This window comes from Colossoma macropomum, unplaced genomic scaffold (genome assembly GCF_904425465.1).
Source record: "Colossoma macropomum unplaced genomic scaffold, Colossoma_macropomum, whole genome shotgun sequence".
Classification (NCBI taxonomy): domain Eukaryota; kingdom Metazoa; phylum Chordata; class Actinopteri; order Characiformes; family Serrasalmidae; genus Colossoma; species Colossoma macropomum.
In genome coordinates, this window is record NW_023494809.1 from 26,542,342 (window position 1) to 26,559,795 (window position 17,454).

Sequence of the window (17,454 nt, forward strand, 5' to 3'; positions counted from 1 at the left end):
CTTTTACACCCCATTAAGTAAAAGTGCTTGGAAAGCACGTTTTTGGGTTCACACAGATGGGCATGCTTTTTCATCTTTAAACTCGTTCCTCCCATATAAACTTATAATGCCAATACCACCCACACATAGAGTAGCACTCAAAAGTTTGGACACACTGTAGGTTTTTCATAATCCTGACTACCTTCTAACCTAAAGGCTTATGCTTTGGTGCTATACATAGTTCGTTTTTGCTTGAAAAAGCACAAGATATCATTAGAATAGATGCAAATAAACATAAATGCAGTTATAACTGGGCAGTCGTAGGCTGGAGGTTAGGGAACCAGCTCTGTGACCAGAAACTCGCCGGTTCTATCCCCTGAGCCGACAGTACATGACTGAAGTGCCCTTGAGCAAGGTACCTAACCCACAACTGCTCCCCAGGCACTGCGGATAGGGCTGCCCACCGCTCTGGGCAAGTGTACCACCTGCCACCTAGTGTGTGTGCATTCACTAGTGTGTATGTGGTGTTTCACTGCACCGTTGGGTTAAATGCGGATCTGAAATTTCCCTGTTGTGGGACTAATAAGGGTCACTTAAGTAACATGAATTTCATGTTTTGAAAAAAATAGTTGATATCTTGTGAGCTAGTTAGAAGAAGTTTACTTTCAAATTTCTCCTCAATGACCCAGCCATCACATACATTCCATCAGCAGCACACCTGATTTAAAATAATAATGTATTGATTAGCCAAACTATGTACTGGATGATGAGTAGAAATAATACTGAGCTTCAAATGAAGAGAGGATTGGAAACGTTTAAACGAATGTTGACATATGCAAAAGTACAACTTATTGTGTTAATTTTATCTGTAATTATTTTAATGTTATTACTTATATTGCGTACATATAGCTGTCAGAACGAAAGTTGTATCTCCAGAATGGTAGCCTTACAAAGATAAGGAAAAGACATACTTAACTTGAAATGGAAGTTAATGTAACACAGGCTTTTCCAAGTATTGGAGCAATTCTATTTGTACGTCAAGGCAAAGACTTTTATTATAACACAATTTTGATTTGAATAGCACTTTTTGGTTATAATTCAGTTTGTTATTTTATAGTTGTAATGTCTTCGCTCTTATTCATGAAGTGGAAAACGGTAAAAAATACAGAAAATGAGTTATATCAAATCTCTTTGAAAATATCTTCTGAAAAAAGATGACCTGTACTTAATGGCTGTTTTGACTTGGAAATTAAATAAATAAATGATGGTCTCCGACTCTATTAACACTGTGAGTTTCTACTGTTCATTTTGACACTGATATCAGTAAATAAAGCTCTATTTAACTATAATAAACCTTTGACTGGTTCTGTGGAGGTGAATTCAAAGGACATAGGAGGTTGTATTGAAAAGACCATATTCCTAAAGCCATAGGAACTTGAGGGTTCCACTGTGCAAAATCTCTGATCTCAAAGCCAGTTATTTTCTGATTTATATTTAAAAATATATATGTAAGTTCCTGAATGATACAACCATCTAAGTGTTGGGAGGGGGATTGTGAGTTCTATCCCTGGCAATGCCACAGCCATTCGTGGCTTCAAGTCCTAGAAAGCATAACAGCACATCACTCAGCAACGCGGGCATCTGTTAGCTGACGTGACTGAGTTGGCAGTTAGTGCTCTCCTCCAAGCACACAGCTGTCCAATGTGAAATCATGTTGGATTAGTGGCAGTTCAAGAAGATACAGTGGTGCTTAATGTTTCAGATCAGATCATGTGCTGGTGTTCAGCCTCCCAGCTTGGTAGCCCTGTGGGATGGGGTGGACCTAGCTAGTGGATGGACTTGGACATGACTAAATTGAGAAAAAACTATATCTTTTAGTCATTTTTTTGGCTCCAGCTTTGGAAATTCCTGTTTCTTCACTTATTTTTTTATCTGACCTTCCCCTTCCATATGCAAATGCTTTATCTTATATATAATCTCTTTGAAAATATCTACTGAAAAAAAGATGACGTGTACTTAATGGCTGTTTTGACTTGGAAATTAAATAAATAAATAGCGGTCTCTGACAGTTGCACAGTACTCTCTGTTAAAACTGTGAGTTTGTACTGTTTATTCTGACACTGATATCAGTCAATAAAGCACTGTTTAACTATAATAAACCTTAAATCTAAAAGTATATTAGAAGATTATCTGAATTTTAGCCCCTTAAAGCTTCTTTTGATATTTTTGAAAATGGCCTAAGAAATGAGCTGCATACTCTGTCGAATGTTATTCTAATAGATTATAATCAATTCTAACATTGTGAGCTGAATCACCACCTTGAGATCCACTGAAGATGCCCTGAAGGCTTTTCCCCCTCTACTGTTTGTGCCTGCTGCAGGCCCACTGATGACAGCAACCAGCCACCGGGTCGAGGGGTCCTGTCCATGCAGGGTTTGAGCCACGGGGTCATCAGAGTGGACACAGAGGAGCGCCTTTCTGTCCTCACGGTGCAGGACGTGGGCACGGTCATGCCTGGAGGTACACACACCCACACACACTCACATGAGTCACCCGCAGAGTCTTGAGTCACACACACACACAACACACACATACACGCAGTTACACCCACGCACACATTCACACCCAAACAAACAAAACACAGTCAGCCCAGTTTAGTTTTGTAATGTCAATATGGAGTCAGAGAAGCAATATTGTTTGGATTGGTAAGGGATTTTGCATGTTAGCTTCAAATCTTGTTATAAAACTAATAACAAAGAGATAGATTTGCCACAGCTTTGTGAAGGGCATGTAAACAATAATGTGGACAAAACATTTGTTGCAGCTATTGAAATACACACGCCTAGAGGATCTAAATTAAACTGCATTAGATCAAAGCAGTAATTATCATTGATTATTCTAGAGATTGCAACGTGTTTCGTTCTTTCCATCGGCATCACTGTAAGACCTTTTTATTTCTTTTCCCAAAAAACGGCATAAAAATGAAATGTTGCGCTTGTTGATGCTTACGGATATTTTGATCACTCCAAAACAAAACATTACTCCTCTCTTAAAGGTGGACAGCACATGATGAATCGCTCTCACGTCCTGCTCTGTGATGGGAGTTTTATTTTAGTGACAAAATGCTCTCAGCTTGATTTGCGGCTAAATTGTGAGATGTTTGAAAAATAATGAGCCCTTGACTATTTTGGGATGAATCTGTTTTCTGTATTTAAAGGAGTAGTTCAGTGAAAAATGTAATTTACACAATTTTCCACTTACCATTGGTTTAATTGATCAACTAAGACATGTCTGACTTCAGAATTTTGCTGCTTTATTTTAGTACTGGAGCTACGAGGCTGTTGTTGCTAACAAACACTAGAAGTCAATAGTCACCCAAATCTTTTCCATAAATATACCCCTAAATCTTCCTTTAACCTGTATCCAAGTGTTAATTAAGGTTGCACAGACTTGTCTGTGTGCTTTAGAGCACAGCATGACTTACTGCGAAGTAGAGATGAACCAATACCACTTTTTCCCCCTTTCGATACCGATATCGATACCTGATCCTTTAGCATTGGCTAATACCGAGTACTGATACTGAAACTGACTCTGTCTAACCTAACTCACATGTAAGTCCTGATATTTATACAATTACATTTTTTAAATATTTTATTTTGGTACAATTTGTGTTCTGTGAACAAGTAAAACACACTCAGCTTGGCTAGATGGATTATATTTATTGGATGCTTAAGAAAACATTTTATATGTTTTTTTTTGGTTAAAAACCCAAAAAACAGTTATTTATATAAAGAAAGAACATAGGCTATGGATATGTAGTCTGTGTCATCCATAGGCTTGCTGTAACATGGCAGAATAACCCGAGCTCACGGTTTAAAAAAGAGAGTGAGGCTTTAATGTTTGGGTCGTAATCCAAAATCGTGGTCAAAAACAGGCAAAGGTCAAATCCAGCAAAGGCAAAAAACACAAAAAGACAAACATAAGGCGAACAAAGTCCAAAGAGCAAAGGCAAAAGGGCAAAAGTCAAAAACAGCAAACAGAGTCAAAAAAATGGAAAATCACAATAGATAGAAGAAAATACCGCTCAGTAGCTCTTGGAGAAAGAAGCAATACCTCGCACTGGACTAGACTAAAAGCCCGGGCTTTATACTAAACTAATAATATGAGAACAGGTGAAATCAGTTAATACTCAGGCGACACAGAGCGGTGATTGAAGCGAGATGGAGGGCTGAGAATCATGTGATTCCCCGGCGTGTTCTGGGAAATGGAGTCCCTAGAGACCTCAGAGCCTGAAGGATGCGTGACACTTGCATCCATGCAAAGGGGAGGGCGATTTCGACACAACATTCCTGTTGTCTAAAGTACCTCCTCCCAGCATACAGCAACACAGCAACGGTAGTTTACAGTTAGACGTGATACTGACAAGTCTGCCCGACATTAATAAAGACCTGGATGGGGTTTGAGAGAAGTTCTGAGTATATATTTACCAAGAGAATTTGGGTGACTGTTAACGTCCAGTGTTTATTAGCAGTGTTACCCTCATAGTTCCAGCACTCAAACTAAAGAAACACAGTTTGACCACCAGATGTCTTGGCTGATCAACTACATCGGGGTTAAGCGTTATGCTGTGTAAATTAGATTTTTCACTGAACCATTTCTTTAACGGTTCATAAACATGTGTTGATGAGGTGTGTGTGTGTGTGTGTGTGTGTGTGTGTGTGTGTGTGTGTACGGCTTTTACACTGCTCCTCAGCTTTGATGTGTGTGGTGAAACCGGAGGGAGTTCCGCAGCTGTGCAGAACCGATGAGATCGGAGAGTTGTGTGTGTGTTCCGTCGCCACGGGAACATCGTACTACGGGCTCTCAGGCATGACGAAGAACACCTTTGAGGTTCGCTTACAAACCTGCAGTCATTATTCTAACTCTCAGTTTTGAGTTCACACAATCATATTGCTGATTTGAAGGGAAACAGTGCTTATGCTGTGTGTTTAACCCTTCGTAGGCTAGAATTGTTGAAGTTTTGCTATACACTGAGTTATATTACCTGATAATTCAAATGTAGTTACGTAATTAACCCTTTAAGACTTGGCTGTTTCTACCGTTTAATCAGCTCTTCTCTGTTAATCACCTGATTTCTGGGTACTGTTGCTGTGCTTATTTGATATGTAAAAAGTGTGATTCAGAGGTTTGCATTCAGTTTGAGTCACAAACTACTATTTTGAAAAAGAAAACATATAAATAGAAATATAAGTCTCACGTTAATAAGTCTCACGTTTTAGCCTTACAAAACAGTTATAAGCGCCTACAGATCCGAGCTAAGCTCTAAATAAGCTTGCACACGCCCAGTGCATCCAACACTGAAGGCTCATATTCATCTTTTAGACAGTGATAGAAAATATGGTAACTCACTGAAAACTCTAGTGCTACATGCGTTTCATTCCAGCCAACATGCACACATACATGCCATAACTCAAATTGGAAGGAGTTAAGGGGCAGTCACCAAATTCTCAGGAAGAAATTGCTGGCGAGAGTTGATGAGTTAGATGTAGATTTGATTTACATCCTGTATCAACAGGTTCATTCCTGGTTTCTTTTGATGTGATAAAATGAAAAATACAACAAAAAAATGAAAGATGATTTTGTCTTTCTCCAAAATAAGACTGTTTGCAGAGCATAAACTTCAAAACATAATAAAACATCTCGTCTTCTACTTACAAATGTATGTGGCATTGACTGAAACTTAAAAAGATTTTTTTGAGTGAACTACAACTGAGAAATATAAAATTACTTTTTTATTACCACTGGAAAAAGTTCTGTATAAATAGATTTGAATTGAACTGAATTTTATTATTGCCGTCAGTAACGGCAGCATCTAAAGTTTAAATTCGAGTCTAGAAACATCCTAACAGACATATGGACTCTTGTTAACTGTGTGTTGTTTTTGTGTTCAGGTTTTCCCTATGAATAGCTCTGGGGCTCCTGTCAGTGAGTACCCCTTCACCAGGACAGGTCTGCTAGGCTTTGTGGGGCCAGGTGGCTCTGGTCTTCATCGCAGGAAAGATGGATGGCCTCATGGTGGTCAGCGGGAGGAGGCACAATGCAGACGACATTGTCGCCACAGCACTGGCTGTGGAGCCCATGAAGTTTGTGTATCGGGGCAGGTGAGTGCTGCCATAAAGGCGCAAAACCACACAACATTTCTGTGCTTGTGAAGGCCTTAATTATCTTGTTCCCACATCTTATTAAGGTCCAGTCCCATTTCAACCCTTGGCCCTTGCCACTTAGCCCTTAGCCCTCTGTTTTACGCGTTCACGTCTAGGGATAGGGTGTCCCAGTTCTTGTTGAGATAGAGGGGCTGGGTGAAGTGTTAGGGCTACATGGCCCTCCAAACAGAGGTTTTTCAGAGACTCCAAACAGAGAGTTATGACAAAAAAGAAAAACCGGCAAGATGGCTGAGCAAGAGACCAAAGAAACCCACAAATGTGAGAATTTTCTCTATTAAAAATTACGATAACCATCATATTATCTTAGTTTAATGTTGTTTCAGTGTATTATGGTCCTTTTCTTCATAACAAGCATAAAAAATTGCTAATAGCATGCTAATGTCTCGGTAGCTAGCCAACTTTCCGGTTCCACCTTAAATAGTCCAGCAGTATTGATGCCTGAAGTATCAGAATGTAACTGCTGCACCATTTAAGGTGGAACAGGAAAATTCGAACAAGATGCTGGTGAATATCTGACTTCAGCTTCATATCACTGAAGAATTAGGGGTGGGTGATAATAAATAGTTGCCCCCCCTCTTTGAAGGCATATGATGCCCTAAATGTAACTAAAGCCCAGCAGTGAGGAGCTGAACTTTACCCTCCTCTGCTGTCACTGCAGACTGGCAGGGTCGCCTACAGAGCAGCGCTAGTAGCTGTTAATGAAGTGATGTTTTTTTATTTGAGGGTCCCATTTCATAGGGAAGATTTCAACCACTACCCCTTGTAATTCAGTTCCAAGGGTTTAAGGTGCATACTCGAAAACAAGGGGTGGGGTAAGCCTAAATCGTGACCACAACTTAATTATCTCCCTCTCAACTTAATGAGTCAAAGCCACATAATAGTTTTATTAAGAATGGATGTCACCAGCAGGACTCTGGTATCGTTTTCATGCTTTGTGTTTGTAAAGAAAAGTAGAAACAGGCACGCATACATGCAGAAGGTTCTGCTCCAGGGTGCGATAGATATCCTGTTTGGCTACAGTGTGTTAATCAAGCCCACAGTTTGCACAGTGTGAGTATGTACACAGGAGAGCGTGGGGAGCTGTGAACCAGAGTTTGGATTCTTCTGTTTGCATTAGAGAACTTGGCTTGATTTCCACCTGCAGAAATTGTCCCAGGACGAGGAGTGTTTGACAATTTCTTGAGCTTGGTAAACTGTTTCTGGCTCGAATTCTGTGCATGTTATGCATTAACCCAGCTCTTTAATTTGGAAACTAATCCTCATACAGGATAGCTGTGTTCTCCGTGACGGTGCTGCACGACGAGCGCATAGTGGTAGTGGCTGAGCAGAGGCCTGACTCCACAGAGGAGGACAGCTTCCAGTGGATGAGCCGAGTGCTGCAGGTACGTCTTTTCTTATTCTCTCATTTGATGAATGCTTTTGGTTGCTGGTTTTCTACTGGACTTAGTTCATCATTAGTAAAACTACAGGCAGTTTGCATTGAAACAAGAGCATGTTTCATATTGATATGTTGATATGTTTAACCCTTAGACGTTTACAGTTACTGTCGTCAAGTTCACTTTAAGCAATTAAGGGTAATGATTATGTCTGTCAAATGATGAAAACAATGAGTCACGATTATGTAGTTAACCGTGATTTATTAGCCCAAATTTGACCTTAAAGATTTTGTGTAGGTGAAAATGAGTGTAGATATCATATAATGTTGCTGTTCATTGAAAAACATGTATCATTTTATTTTTTACTTTTTGTATATATATATATATATATTATATATTTTTATATAATTCAAGTTTCAAGTTTATTTGACATTTGCACAACATGTCTGGACATTCATGCATTGAAATACTTGTGGTGAGGTAATCTCAGGTAATCACTCTACAGAAAGTAAACAAAGAAAAAATGCAAAGGAAAATACTAAAACTCGAATATATTAAATATACACAAAATTTACGCAAGATATAGACAGAAGGGACCTATGTAAGAAAAAAATCTCTTTGCTATGTACAAATATATTTATATTAATGTATTAATATTAATCATATTGATAATTTTAACACAGCAGCACTCCTTTACGTTGTGTGAAGAAGTCATGATAATGGAAAGGTAGAAATCCAGAATTACTTGGAATAGAATCTCTTTAATTAACTTACATTAAAAATTTAGAATGGTTTTGCCTTTTTCTGAAAAGTTACAATTTTGGAGATACTTGTTTTTTCAGACAGCAACGATGCATTGTAAACAGTCAGTGTTTCCAGCTCTCATGTGATTGTAGCTTCTCACATTTTGGAGGCCCTCATGGCTCCATAGGTCTCCTGCGAGCACTGCCCAGCGTAGTCTGCTGAAGGTGCTGAACATGTGGCTTTAAAAGCTGAACAATTGCGTATTCTGTCATAGAAACATAAAGTGTGCAAGCAGCTGAGCTTCAGCCTGCACTGCTAAGGAAGGTTTGAAAAGTCAAACGAGGAAAACGTGTGGCTTCCCTTGCATTATTGACACAGCTATCCTGCGTGAGGATCGTTTCCCAAAAAAAATTAGTGGCATTAATTTATGGTATTAACTTTTTGTTAAAACTTGAACTTTGACAATCCTAATAATTACATTATTGCATAATTAACAACATAGTGAGTTAAGTAATTAAAAACATTTACATTCATAATGAATGGACAAGTTCTAACCTGAAGGTTTTCTGTTTGTTTTAAAGGCAAAAAATTACAAAGGTCTAAGCTATAAAGTTTATAAAGTATATTAAAATCAAGTTAAAATTGTCATCCTCTACAAATGCACAGAAATTTGATATCACTTGAAAGTTTTGAATTCGACAGAATGACTCTTCGTCTGAAAAATTAACAGAAAATGACAACATTGCTTTTGTTTTTCCTGGACTTTAACTGTCACTTCTAAGGGTCACTATAAGCCATTGTTGTCAATATTAAATTTTTAGTCTTTCTATAACAGCAAGAAGTAGCACTGTCAGAGTTTGATCTGGGAATATTGGTTGGTTTTCATACGAGTGCATTCGTAATTTTGTCAGTGAGCTAAAATTAAACCTATGACCTCTTGACCCGTAGCCAGGTTTGCGTATATCTGAGCTACCACCATCCTGTCCAGCAAAAAGCTCTGCTGAAGGTGTGGTGTTTGCGTCGTGAACTCCCTCACCCCTACCACTGTGGAGCTCGCAACACCCCCCTCCAAATTCAATTAGAGCTCAGGTTATGGCTGACCTGCTCCAGCCTGCACATCAGCATGTTCTTAAGAGCCTGTCACACATTCAATGTAGAAACAAACTCGACTGCCAGAGCACAAATGCTGATGTTCCCTCATTTTTTTGGCTCGTCTCTCTTTGTTTGCAAGTCATTAATCTTGTAAGTACGGTATTTATTCCTTGTCCCTTTATTTGTGTTTTGTAATTTGCAGCGGCACTCTGCAGTAAAGGTCAGACGCTGCGGCACGTCTGCTTTGCTCTCTGCGGGCGGTCTTGCTTCAGCCCACGCTGATGCACCGTGCTTATTTAGTGGTTATTTTTAATCCTCTTGCTGTCTAATATGGCTCCTTTTCTGCAGGCCATAGATAGCATCCATAACGTTGGAGTGTTCTGTCTGGCCTTGGTCCCTGCTAACACCCTTCCCAAGACGCCCCTGGGCGGGATCCACCTGTCGGAGACCAAACAGCTGTTCCTGGAAGGCTCCCTGCACCCCTGCAATGTGCTCATGTGCCCCCACACCTGCGTCACCAACCTGCCCAAACCCAGGCAGAAACAGCCAGGTACGTCTTCATAGCAACATCACTTCTGACAGAGTAGTCAAGTTTACCTAATTTCGGCCTCATCAGTGTAGTTGATTAGTGAAGATATGTTTTGTGTCTGACTAGTAATGGAAACTTCTAGCCACTAGTCAACATTGTACAAACTACATGACTAAATCATCAAACAGCTGCCCCAAACTGTCGATTTGTTAATTAATCTCAAATAGACTTGCTTTTCTGACTTCTGACACTGTATGACCCGTGTGTCAAACACAAGACACACACAATCCTATCCGCCCCGCAAACGTATTTTCATTTTCTGTTAATATTAGCCTGTTTCACAATGCACTGCACTACAGTCCCCAGCATGCAAAGCAACATAATGTGCGCTCCAACTCTCCTACTCCAACAACAGTATATGGGACAGCGGTTACACCTCAGTTCTACACAATTCTACACAATTTCACACCAGTCATATCACCAAACACACCAGCTGCGTTTCAGCTGCAGTTCAACCAATATATTGTATTATTTATATTACATACATGCATTACATACAATATAGACTTAATGTTTTAGCAACTCAGAAATTGAGCCCAAGCATTAATGAACTTCTGTCACCAGGAGGCTAGTTCAAGGAAAATAAAAAAAAAGACTCCTGGGGACATTTAAATTTTGAATATTTCAAGTTGAGATTTTTTAATATGGTCCTTTTAGTGGTTTGACATCCCTGCTGTATGACATATTGTTATGTATAAAAAAGGACAAAAGTATGTTGCAGAATTAAAAATAGTAATAGTAGCCATCTTGAAGCCTATATGTTTGAGTATTTTTAGAGCTCTGAAAGTTAACACTACTTTTTTTTATACAATTAAAACATTTTTCTAGTTTAACCTCCAAATCATCCATAGTAGTGCAGGCTGAAGCCCAAATTCCAGCTCCCCTCAAGAGCCTCCACTGTAACAAGAATCCCCAAGTGAGAGAAAGAGGGTACAGTTGCTGAGGAGCTGGAACAATTGACAGTATATATATATGATGTACAGTTGTATATAAAACTTTGAACACCCTAGTTAAATTACATGTTAATTTTCTAAGTGAAAGTAAGTTAAGACAACGTCTACAGGGAACTTACATATGACATTATTGTGCTAAAAAATTAAACTAAAAAATTTGTGCTGCAACTTTTGCACAGGACACATTTTATGTTTTATTTTTTTTTCAATGTGTAGAATTTAGCAAATAAACAGGCTTGATTTAATAACATTAAAATGTGCAGAAGTATGTTTTCTGTAGAGAATTTGTTAACTTATTAACACATTCTCTACAGGCTTAACTTAGAAAATTAATAAAATGTGTCATTTGTGAACTGGGTGCCCAAACTTTTGCATACAACTGTATATAATATATATAGTATATCCACTCACTGGTTTTGAACATGCAGCCACTGTTGCTCTCACTGGATATTATTAATGAAAATTGGAAATCACATTAATTCACAATTCATTTGAACTCTGCGTTCATACAATGACAGTAATGTTATTGATTTATCGAAAGTAATAAATACGTTCCGATAAATCTTATTTTTGTCCATTTATATAGCTATAACAAAATACTCTGCTTTTTCAATGGAGGAATCTGTAATTAAATGTAATGCTGATTAACTGATTTGTGATTAATTATTAGAGTTGTTCAACAGATCTGCTGTTTTTACTTTAACATAATAATAGTATGTCATATCGCTGCTATCGGGACAAAACCTTTTATCTCCATTTTACATTGTGTGTAAATTTCATGATGAATGGACCAGAAGAAACGGCCCAAAATGACCAGAAGTCAGAGTGAGATGAGCAGCAGTGAGCAGTGCTTGTGTTTTTGATTGCTTTAAAATGATGTCAGACTCAGGAAAACGTCCTTCACATGTCCTTATTAAAGAAGGCCGAGAGGAAGACGTCGTGTTCTGAGACACATAAACTGGACGTCCGTCCCACCGCCGTCTTTTAAAGATCAGAGCATAAACTTCGTCTCCTCTGCAGACCAGTTTCTGCTCCCGCCATGTTGAATGTTATAAACATTGGCTATGACACGACAAACATGCAGAACATACTTAAACTTTCCGATTGGGAATGTAATCAGATACAGGCGTTTACACAGTTCTATTATATTCTTTAGATTATTATTCTATTTAGAGAATTACCCACCTTGTTCAATAAGATGGAAATTGTATTCCGAATGGCCTCAGTCAGACTAGTCTAGTTTTGAGGTGTTTATATGGACGTATTATATTCCAATTGAGCTGTTAGTTGGATTATTAACAGATTATCAGGCTGCATGTAAACATGACTATTGTCACCAGACAGGTGTTATGCCAAATTGATATCAGCATTGACAAAAAATGGTCTTTATGACCGATGATTCCTGTTGAAAAAGCCTTTATAAATGTTTGTGTAGGTTTGTGCCCGTTATCATGAAAAGCGTATGCAGGTGTGATGTAGTCTTCTGAACACTGCCCTACAGTACAGTGTTATCAAAAATGTAAATTTGATGTTTGGGTGTTCGTTCGTGTGGGTGGGTGGGTTGGGCATTTTTGGAACAGTTTGCATGCGCCATTTGTTTGTGACTCAGGAACGTTGGAGAATTTGCATTTGACTGTATGTCAGAGAGACAATGACACAGCAGCATCTGTTTCATCCTTTGAAGTGTCTCTGTGAGTATACTGACCCATTCACTCTGTGTTGTGCAGAGATCGGACCTGCTTCGGTGATGGTGGGCAACCTGGTGTCGGGGAAGAGAATCGCACAGGCCAGTGGCAGAGACCTGGGCCAGATTGAAGACAATGATCAGGCAAGAAAGGTGTGTGTGTGGCACCATGGGGCCCCGATTTTCATCCATCCGTCCATCCATCCACCCACCCATCTATCCACCCATACATACATCAGGCATTCCGTTCATCTTTTCAACTGTGCATCTGGAGCCCAGGCAACAAAAATGCTTAAATATCCATTTTAATTTTGGCCTCCTTGACCGCTCTCTTTGCATTTTGATTTGCTCAGTCGAGGCATTCATCAGTGTCCAGCCTCACTTATCATGAAGATAAGCAAGCACACCCCCGCATGCTCCATAATTACCCCTGATAAGACAGATAACCACGTCCACTTATGACTGCTGTATTTCAGACTGCCTGTGCCGCAGTCATTTTTCATCTCTCCGCTTTTAGGGAGGCTGGAGGCTTGTTTAATTCTTACTACATATTCATCTCTGCAATCAATAACTGTCATAGCCGGAGTCTGCAGAGAACACAGTCCCAAGAACCGTTAGACCTCTAGGGTCCGACGAGCTCTGTGATGTCAGGCGTTTTGTTTTGGATCACCGCTTTGGATATTAATGGATTCGAAACATTTTTTTCCGGATTGTAAATTGGTTCGAAAAAGATCATCCTACGTTTTTTTTGAACTCCGCTGACATTTGTTGAAAAGTCGAGCCAGAACAGACATCAGAGTAATTATTCTTCACGGGGAGCTGTTTTCTGCCTCTGTTTGTGTTGGGCTGATTTCTCTGCTTTTTGCTTTGCTGTCAGTCAGTCAGCTTTTGCTCAGACAGAATCCATTACTGTGTCCTCTCAAGCTGAAAGATGGCAGCCATTACTGCATCAGCATGACTGCTGCTCGCCCCACCTTAACCCTTACACATGGGCACTATTGTACGCACTCACTCACTCACTCACACACTCACTCAGTCACTCGTTCCCTTGCTCACTTGCTCACTCACTCACTCATTAATTCACACATTCATTTGCTTACTCACTTCCCAGCATGTTCAGTCATCCATTCACTCGTTTGCTCACTCTCGTTCATTCACATCCTCACTCTCCCACTCATATAATATAGTCCCTCACTCACATACTTGCTCACTCATTCACTTACTCACTTGCTCATACACTTGCTTACTCTCTCACAATTTTGCTCACTCATTCACTCACTCACTCAAACCCTCACTCGTTTACTCACACGCTCATTCATTCATACACTCGCACACTTGCTCAGTCACAAGCTCACGCCCTTGCTGACTCACTCACTCACTCGTTCACGTTCTCAAATGCTCACTCACGAACTCGCACCCTCGCTCACTCGCTTGCTCACGCACTGTCACTCGTTCACTGATTCACACTCTCCCTTGTTTATTCACTCAGCCACTCGATCACTCACTCACATACTTACTCATTCACTCACAAGCTCACTGTCTCAAACCCTCGCTGAATCACTCGTTCTTTTTATTAAATCACTCACAGATTTACTCATTTGCTCCCTCCCTCGCTCACTCACTCATTTATTTATTCATTTGCTCACTCAATCTTTTCTGTTTTTTGTCTCGATGTCTGTCTGTCGCTCCATCTCTTTGATTCTGTTTCTCTCCTTCTCTCTTGTCTGTCTGTCTCTTTATTTCTTCCCCTCCTTGTCTATCTCTACATAAGCACTCCACACCTTGTCTCTCACAGTTAATCAGTATGTGAGTTCAGGAACACTCATCACTTACCTCTCTGTGTGCTCCTCCGTCTCTCACTGCATGCCATTTAACCCACCCCAACATCGCATGGACCTGAGATGTCCGACACCACTGCATGTTACCTGGGACATCTCACGGTCACAGTCTTATGCCCTCATTTATACCTTTACATGCTCGTTCGCACCTTCACGTACCATTAATACCTCAAGCATGCTCTCTCCCCTCATTCCGCCATTCCATTCATGCCTATGAAAATCGGGCCCCGTTTGTGTGAGTGGGAGCGCTGCTGTTTCACGACTTTTTAAGAAGGGCTCAAACCTCGCCTGGGAATAACAGGGCTGTAACACCTTCGGCACTTTCAGACCCGAGGTAATGCCGGCTCCAGCTGCTAATTCATTTAGCAGAGCTTTCTCTGTGAGTGTTAACAAAACAGTTTATGCTTTAGCACAAATGTTTTCGCCTGTTGAAGAGGTGTTGTGAAGATATGCTTTGTTTCCTGTTGATCGGATGATGTGTGATATTTCTGAACTCATCATTAACACTAACAGTCTCAAGTGTTGAGATATCCATGAAATAAAATATTTTTTGAAATATGATATCTAGTACAACAATTTTATACTGTCTGTTTGTATACCATATACTGACAGAATGTTTTCTCTTCCTGTAGTTCCTCTTCTTGTCTGAAGTGTTGCAGTGGCGGGCGCAGACCACTCCGGACCATGTGCTCTTTACCCTGCTTAGCTCACGGGTAACACTGCCCACACACTTAGGATAACACTTAGCTTCTGTCAGAGCTCACTTTAAAAGAGACATATCATACATGTTTTATTTATTTGTCTCTGTCCTTTAAAATAAAACAGGCTTTTTTTTTGTTATTGTGCCCTTAAGACTGATATATGTAAATGATCTCTGTTCTAATTGGCTGCTCTGTATTGTTTTAAATTTAAAATACAGTTCAGATTGACTGCAAAGTTTTAGGCCCCTGAGCAAAGTGATTAAAAGTTCAGTTATCTGAAGAGTAAGTGTGTTTTTGCTTGTGAACCCCATATAACATTAGAATAAATAAAAATATTTACTAATCCTGTAAAAATATAACAAGAATGTATAGTTTTCAAAAAAGTAGTTGATATATTGTGAGCTAGTTAGAGAAACACAGGTTTGGTTCCTGACTTCTTGGTGCACTCCAGTCATCACATGGATTTGTTCAATTTCATTAGCAGCTCACCAGGTCTGGACGATAAAACGATAACAGTAATTATCGCGATATAACTTTTCACGATAGAACTATAAAAAATGTTTGATAAATGTCCGATATAATAGATCATTCTCACACTTCCACGTTCTAGCGATGGCCCTGGTGGCGTTTTCTACTGCAAGGAAAGCGACACTATTCTGCTGTCGCCACGAGAGGGCGCACTTTCGACATAATAAGAGAGAAGGGGGGTTCAAAGGGTAAAATGAGTCGCCAAATATACTTTAGCAACGTCTGAAACGTGCAGTTATATATTCCCCGTTTGAGTGGAGCGGCCGGCGATCTGTTCTCCTGTGACCGAGTGTGAGTGACGAGATCAGTGGCGTAACTGTACTGTCCTACAGTGAACTCACCTCTTTCTGTACATCCTAACCAGCTTTAGCAGCGTTAATTCATGTGTGCTCCTCACAACTACAGCGCTGTTACAGCGCCAGTTGTACTTTAGTATTAGTGCATTCACAAGCAACGAAAGTGAAAGAAAGAAGTGGGTTCATGTGAGTTACAGCTCTGATGTAAACGAAAGTAAACTGAGGATGTGATGTTTTATGTGTGGCACTGGAGAGTGAGAGAACGCTAGCTTCCCATGCCAGCTGTTTTTAGCAGCTGGCTAACTTAAAGAAGTGTTCTGTCACTCACACAGCACAGCGAACTGATGTTACTGTAGATCAAACAACAAAAAAGCACAGATTCCAGTTTAAACGTACCTGAAAGGAGGACTCTGTTTGTCTCTTGTTAGAAATTCACACTGCAGTTACAGTTAATGCTTTTACACAGCGAGCGTCAGAAATATTGCGGTTCACCCCTCAAACTATGATAGAATAGAGAAATCCATTTATCATGATATGTATCGATATCGGCTGATATTAAATCGTTTATTGTGAAAACATTTCGCCCAGCCCTACAGCTTACCTTATTTAATGTAAAGAAGGACTGATAAGCCAAACTAGATACTGGATGATCACTACAAATAATACAAAACAACGAGTTTTAGTTGTAAAACTGTGGAATTGAACTGTTGCTGATGATTCCTGATTGACTGTGTGTGTGTCTGTAGGGAGCGGTCTTGAGCTCGCTGACGTGTCTGCAGCTGCATAAGCGAGCCGAGAAGATAGCAGCCATGCTGATGGAGCGAGGACACCTGCAGGATGGAGATCACGTGGCTCTGGTCTACCCGCCAGGTACACCACACACTCCTCACTCACACCATTCTCAGCATCCCAAAACCTTCATGCGCTGTACTTTTGTTTATTTTGGTATTTTTCTCCCGAATGTGCTTCAGAGTGATGTGTTATCCCTTTGCCTCGTCATGCAGGTATAGACTTGATAGCGGCCTTTTACGGGTGCCTGTACGCTGGCTGTGTGCCCATCACCGTGCGCCCGCCACACCCCCAGAACATTGCCACCACGTTGCCCACTGTGAAGATGATTGTGGAGGTGGGTGCTGAACTAAATTGAGCTGGATCTGTAACCTAGTATAAAGGCTCACAACTGCTTTTTCTCCTGTTTAACCACAAGAAATGAATCAATAGGATGGACTCTATGTCTGTATTCTCCACAGAAAAGTGTCACTTACATTAGCAAGGCCCACTGAGTTTTTCCTCCTGGCAAAATATGCATTACTGTGCAAAAGGCTTTGGGACCTAAGCACATTATTTAAAAAACATTTATCTTGGCAACAAGTGTGTTTTTTGCTTGTAAACTCACCATATATCATTAGGATAAATTTAAATTAACATAAATTTATTTTAATCAAAAATG

At 40.0% G+C, this 17,454-nt stretch overlaps 1 protein-coding gene across 1 annotated transcript in view; it reads left to right on the forward strand.

Moving 5' to 3' along the window:
• Nucleotides 1–17,454, forward strand: part of dip2ca (disco-interacting protein 2 homolog Ca) — a 179,050-nt gene that overhangs the window by 133,286 nt on the left and 28,310 nt on the right. Inside the window, 10 exon segments of the mRNA XM_036558486.1 lie at nt 2,360–2,499; nt 4,733–4,869; nt 5,931–6,014; nt 6,016–6,140; nt 7,471–7,585; nt 9,764–9,965; nt 12,685–12,794; nt 15,112–15,192; nt 16,751–16,874; nt 17,009–17,130. Coding sequence (XP_036414379.1) covers nt 2,360–2,499; nt 4,733–4,869; nt 5,931–6,014; nt 6,016–6,140; nt 7,471–7,585; nt 9,764–9,965; nt 12,685–12,794; nt 15,112–15,192; nt 16,751–16,874; nt 17,009–17,130 — 1,240 coding nt within the window.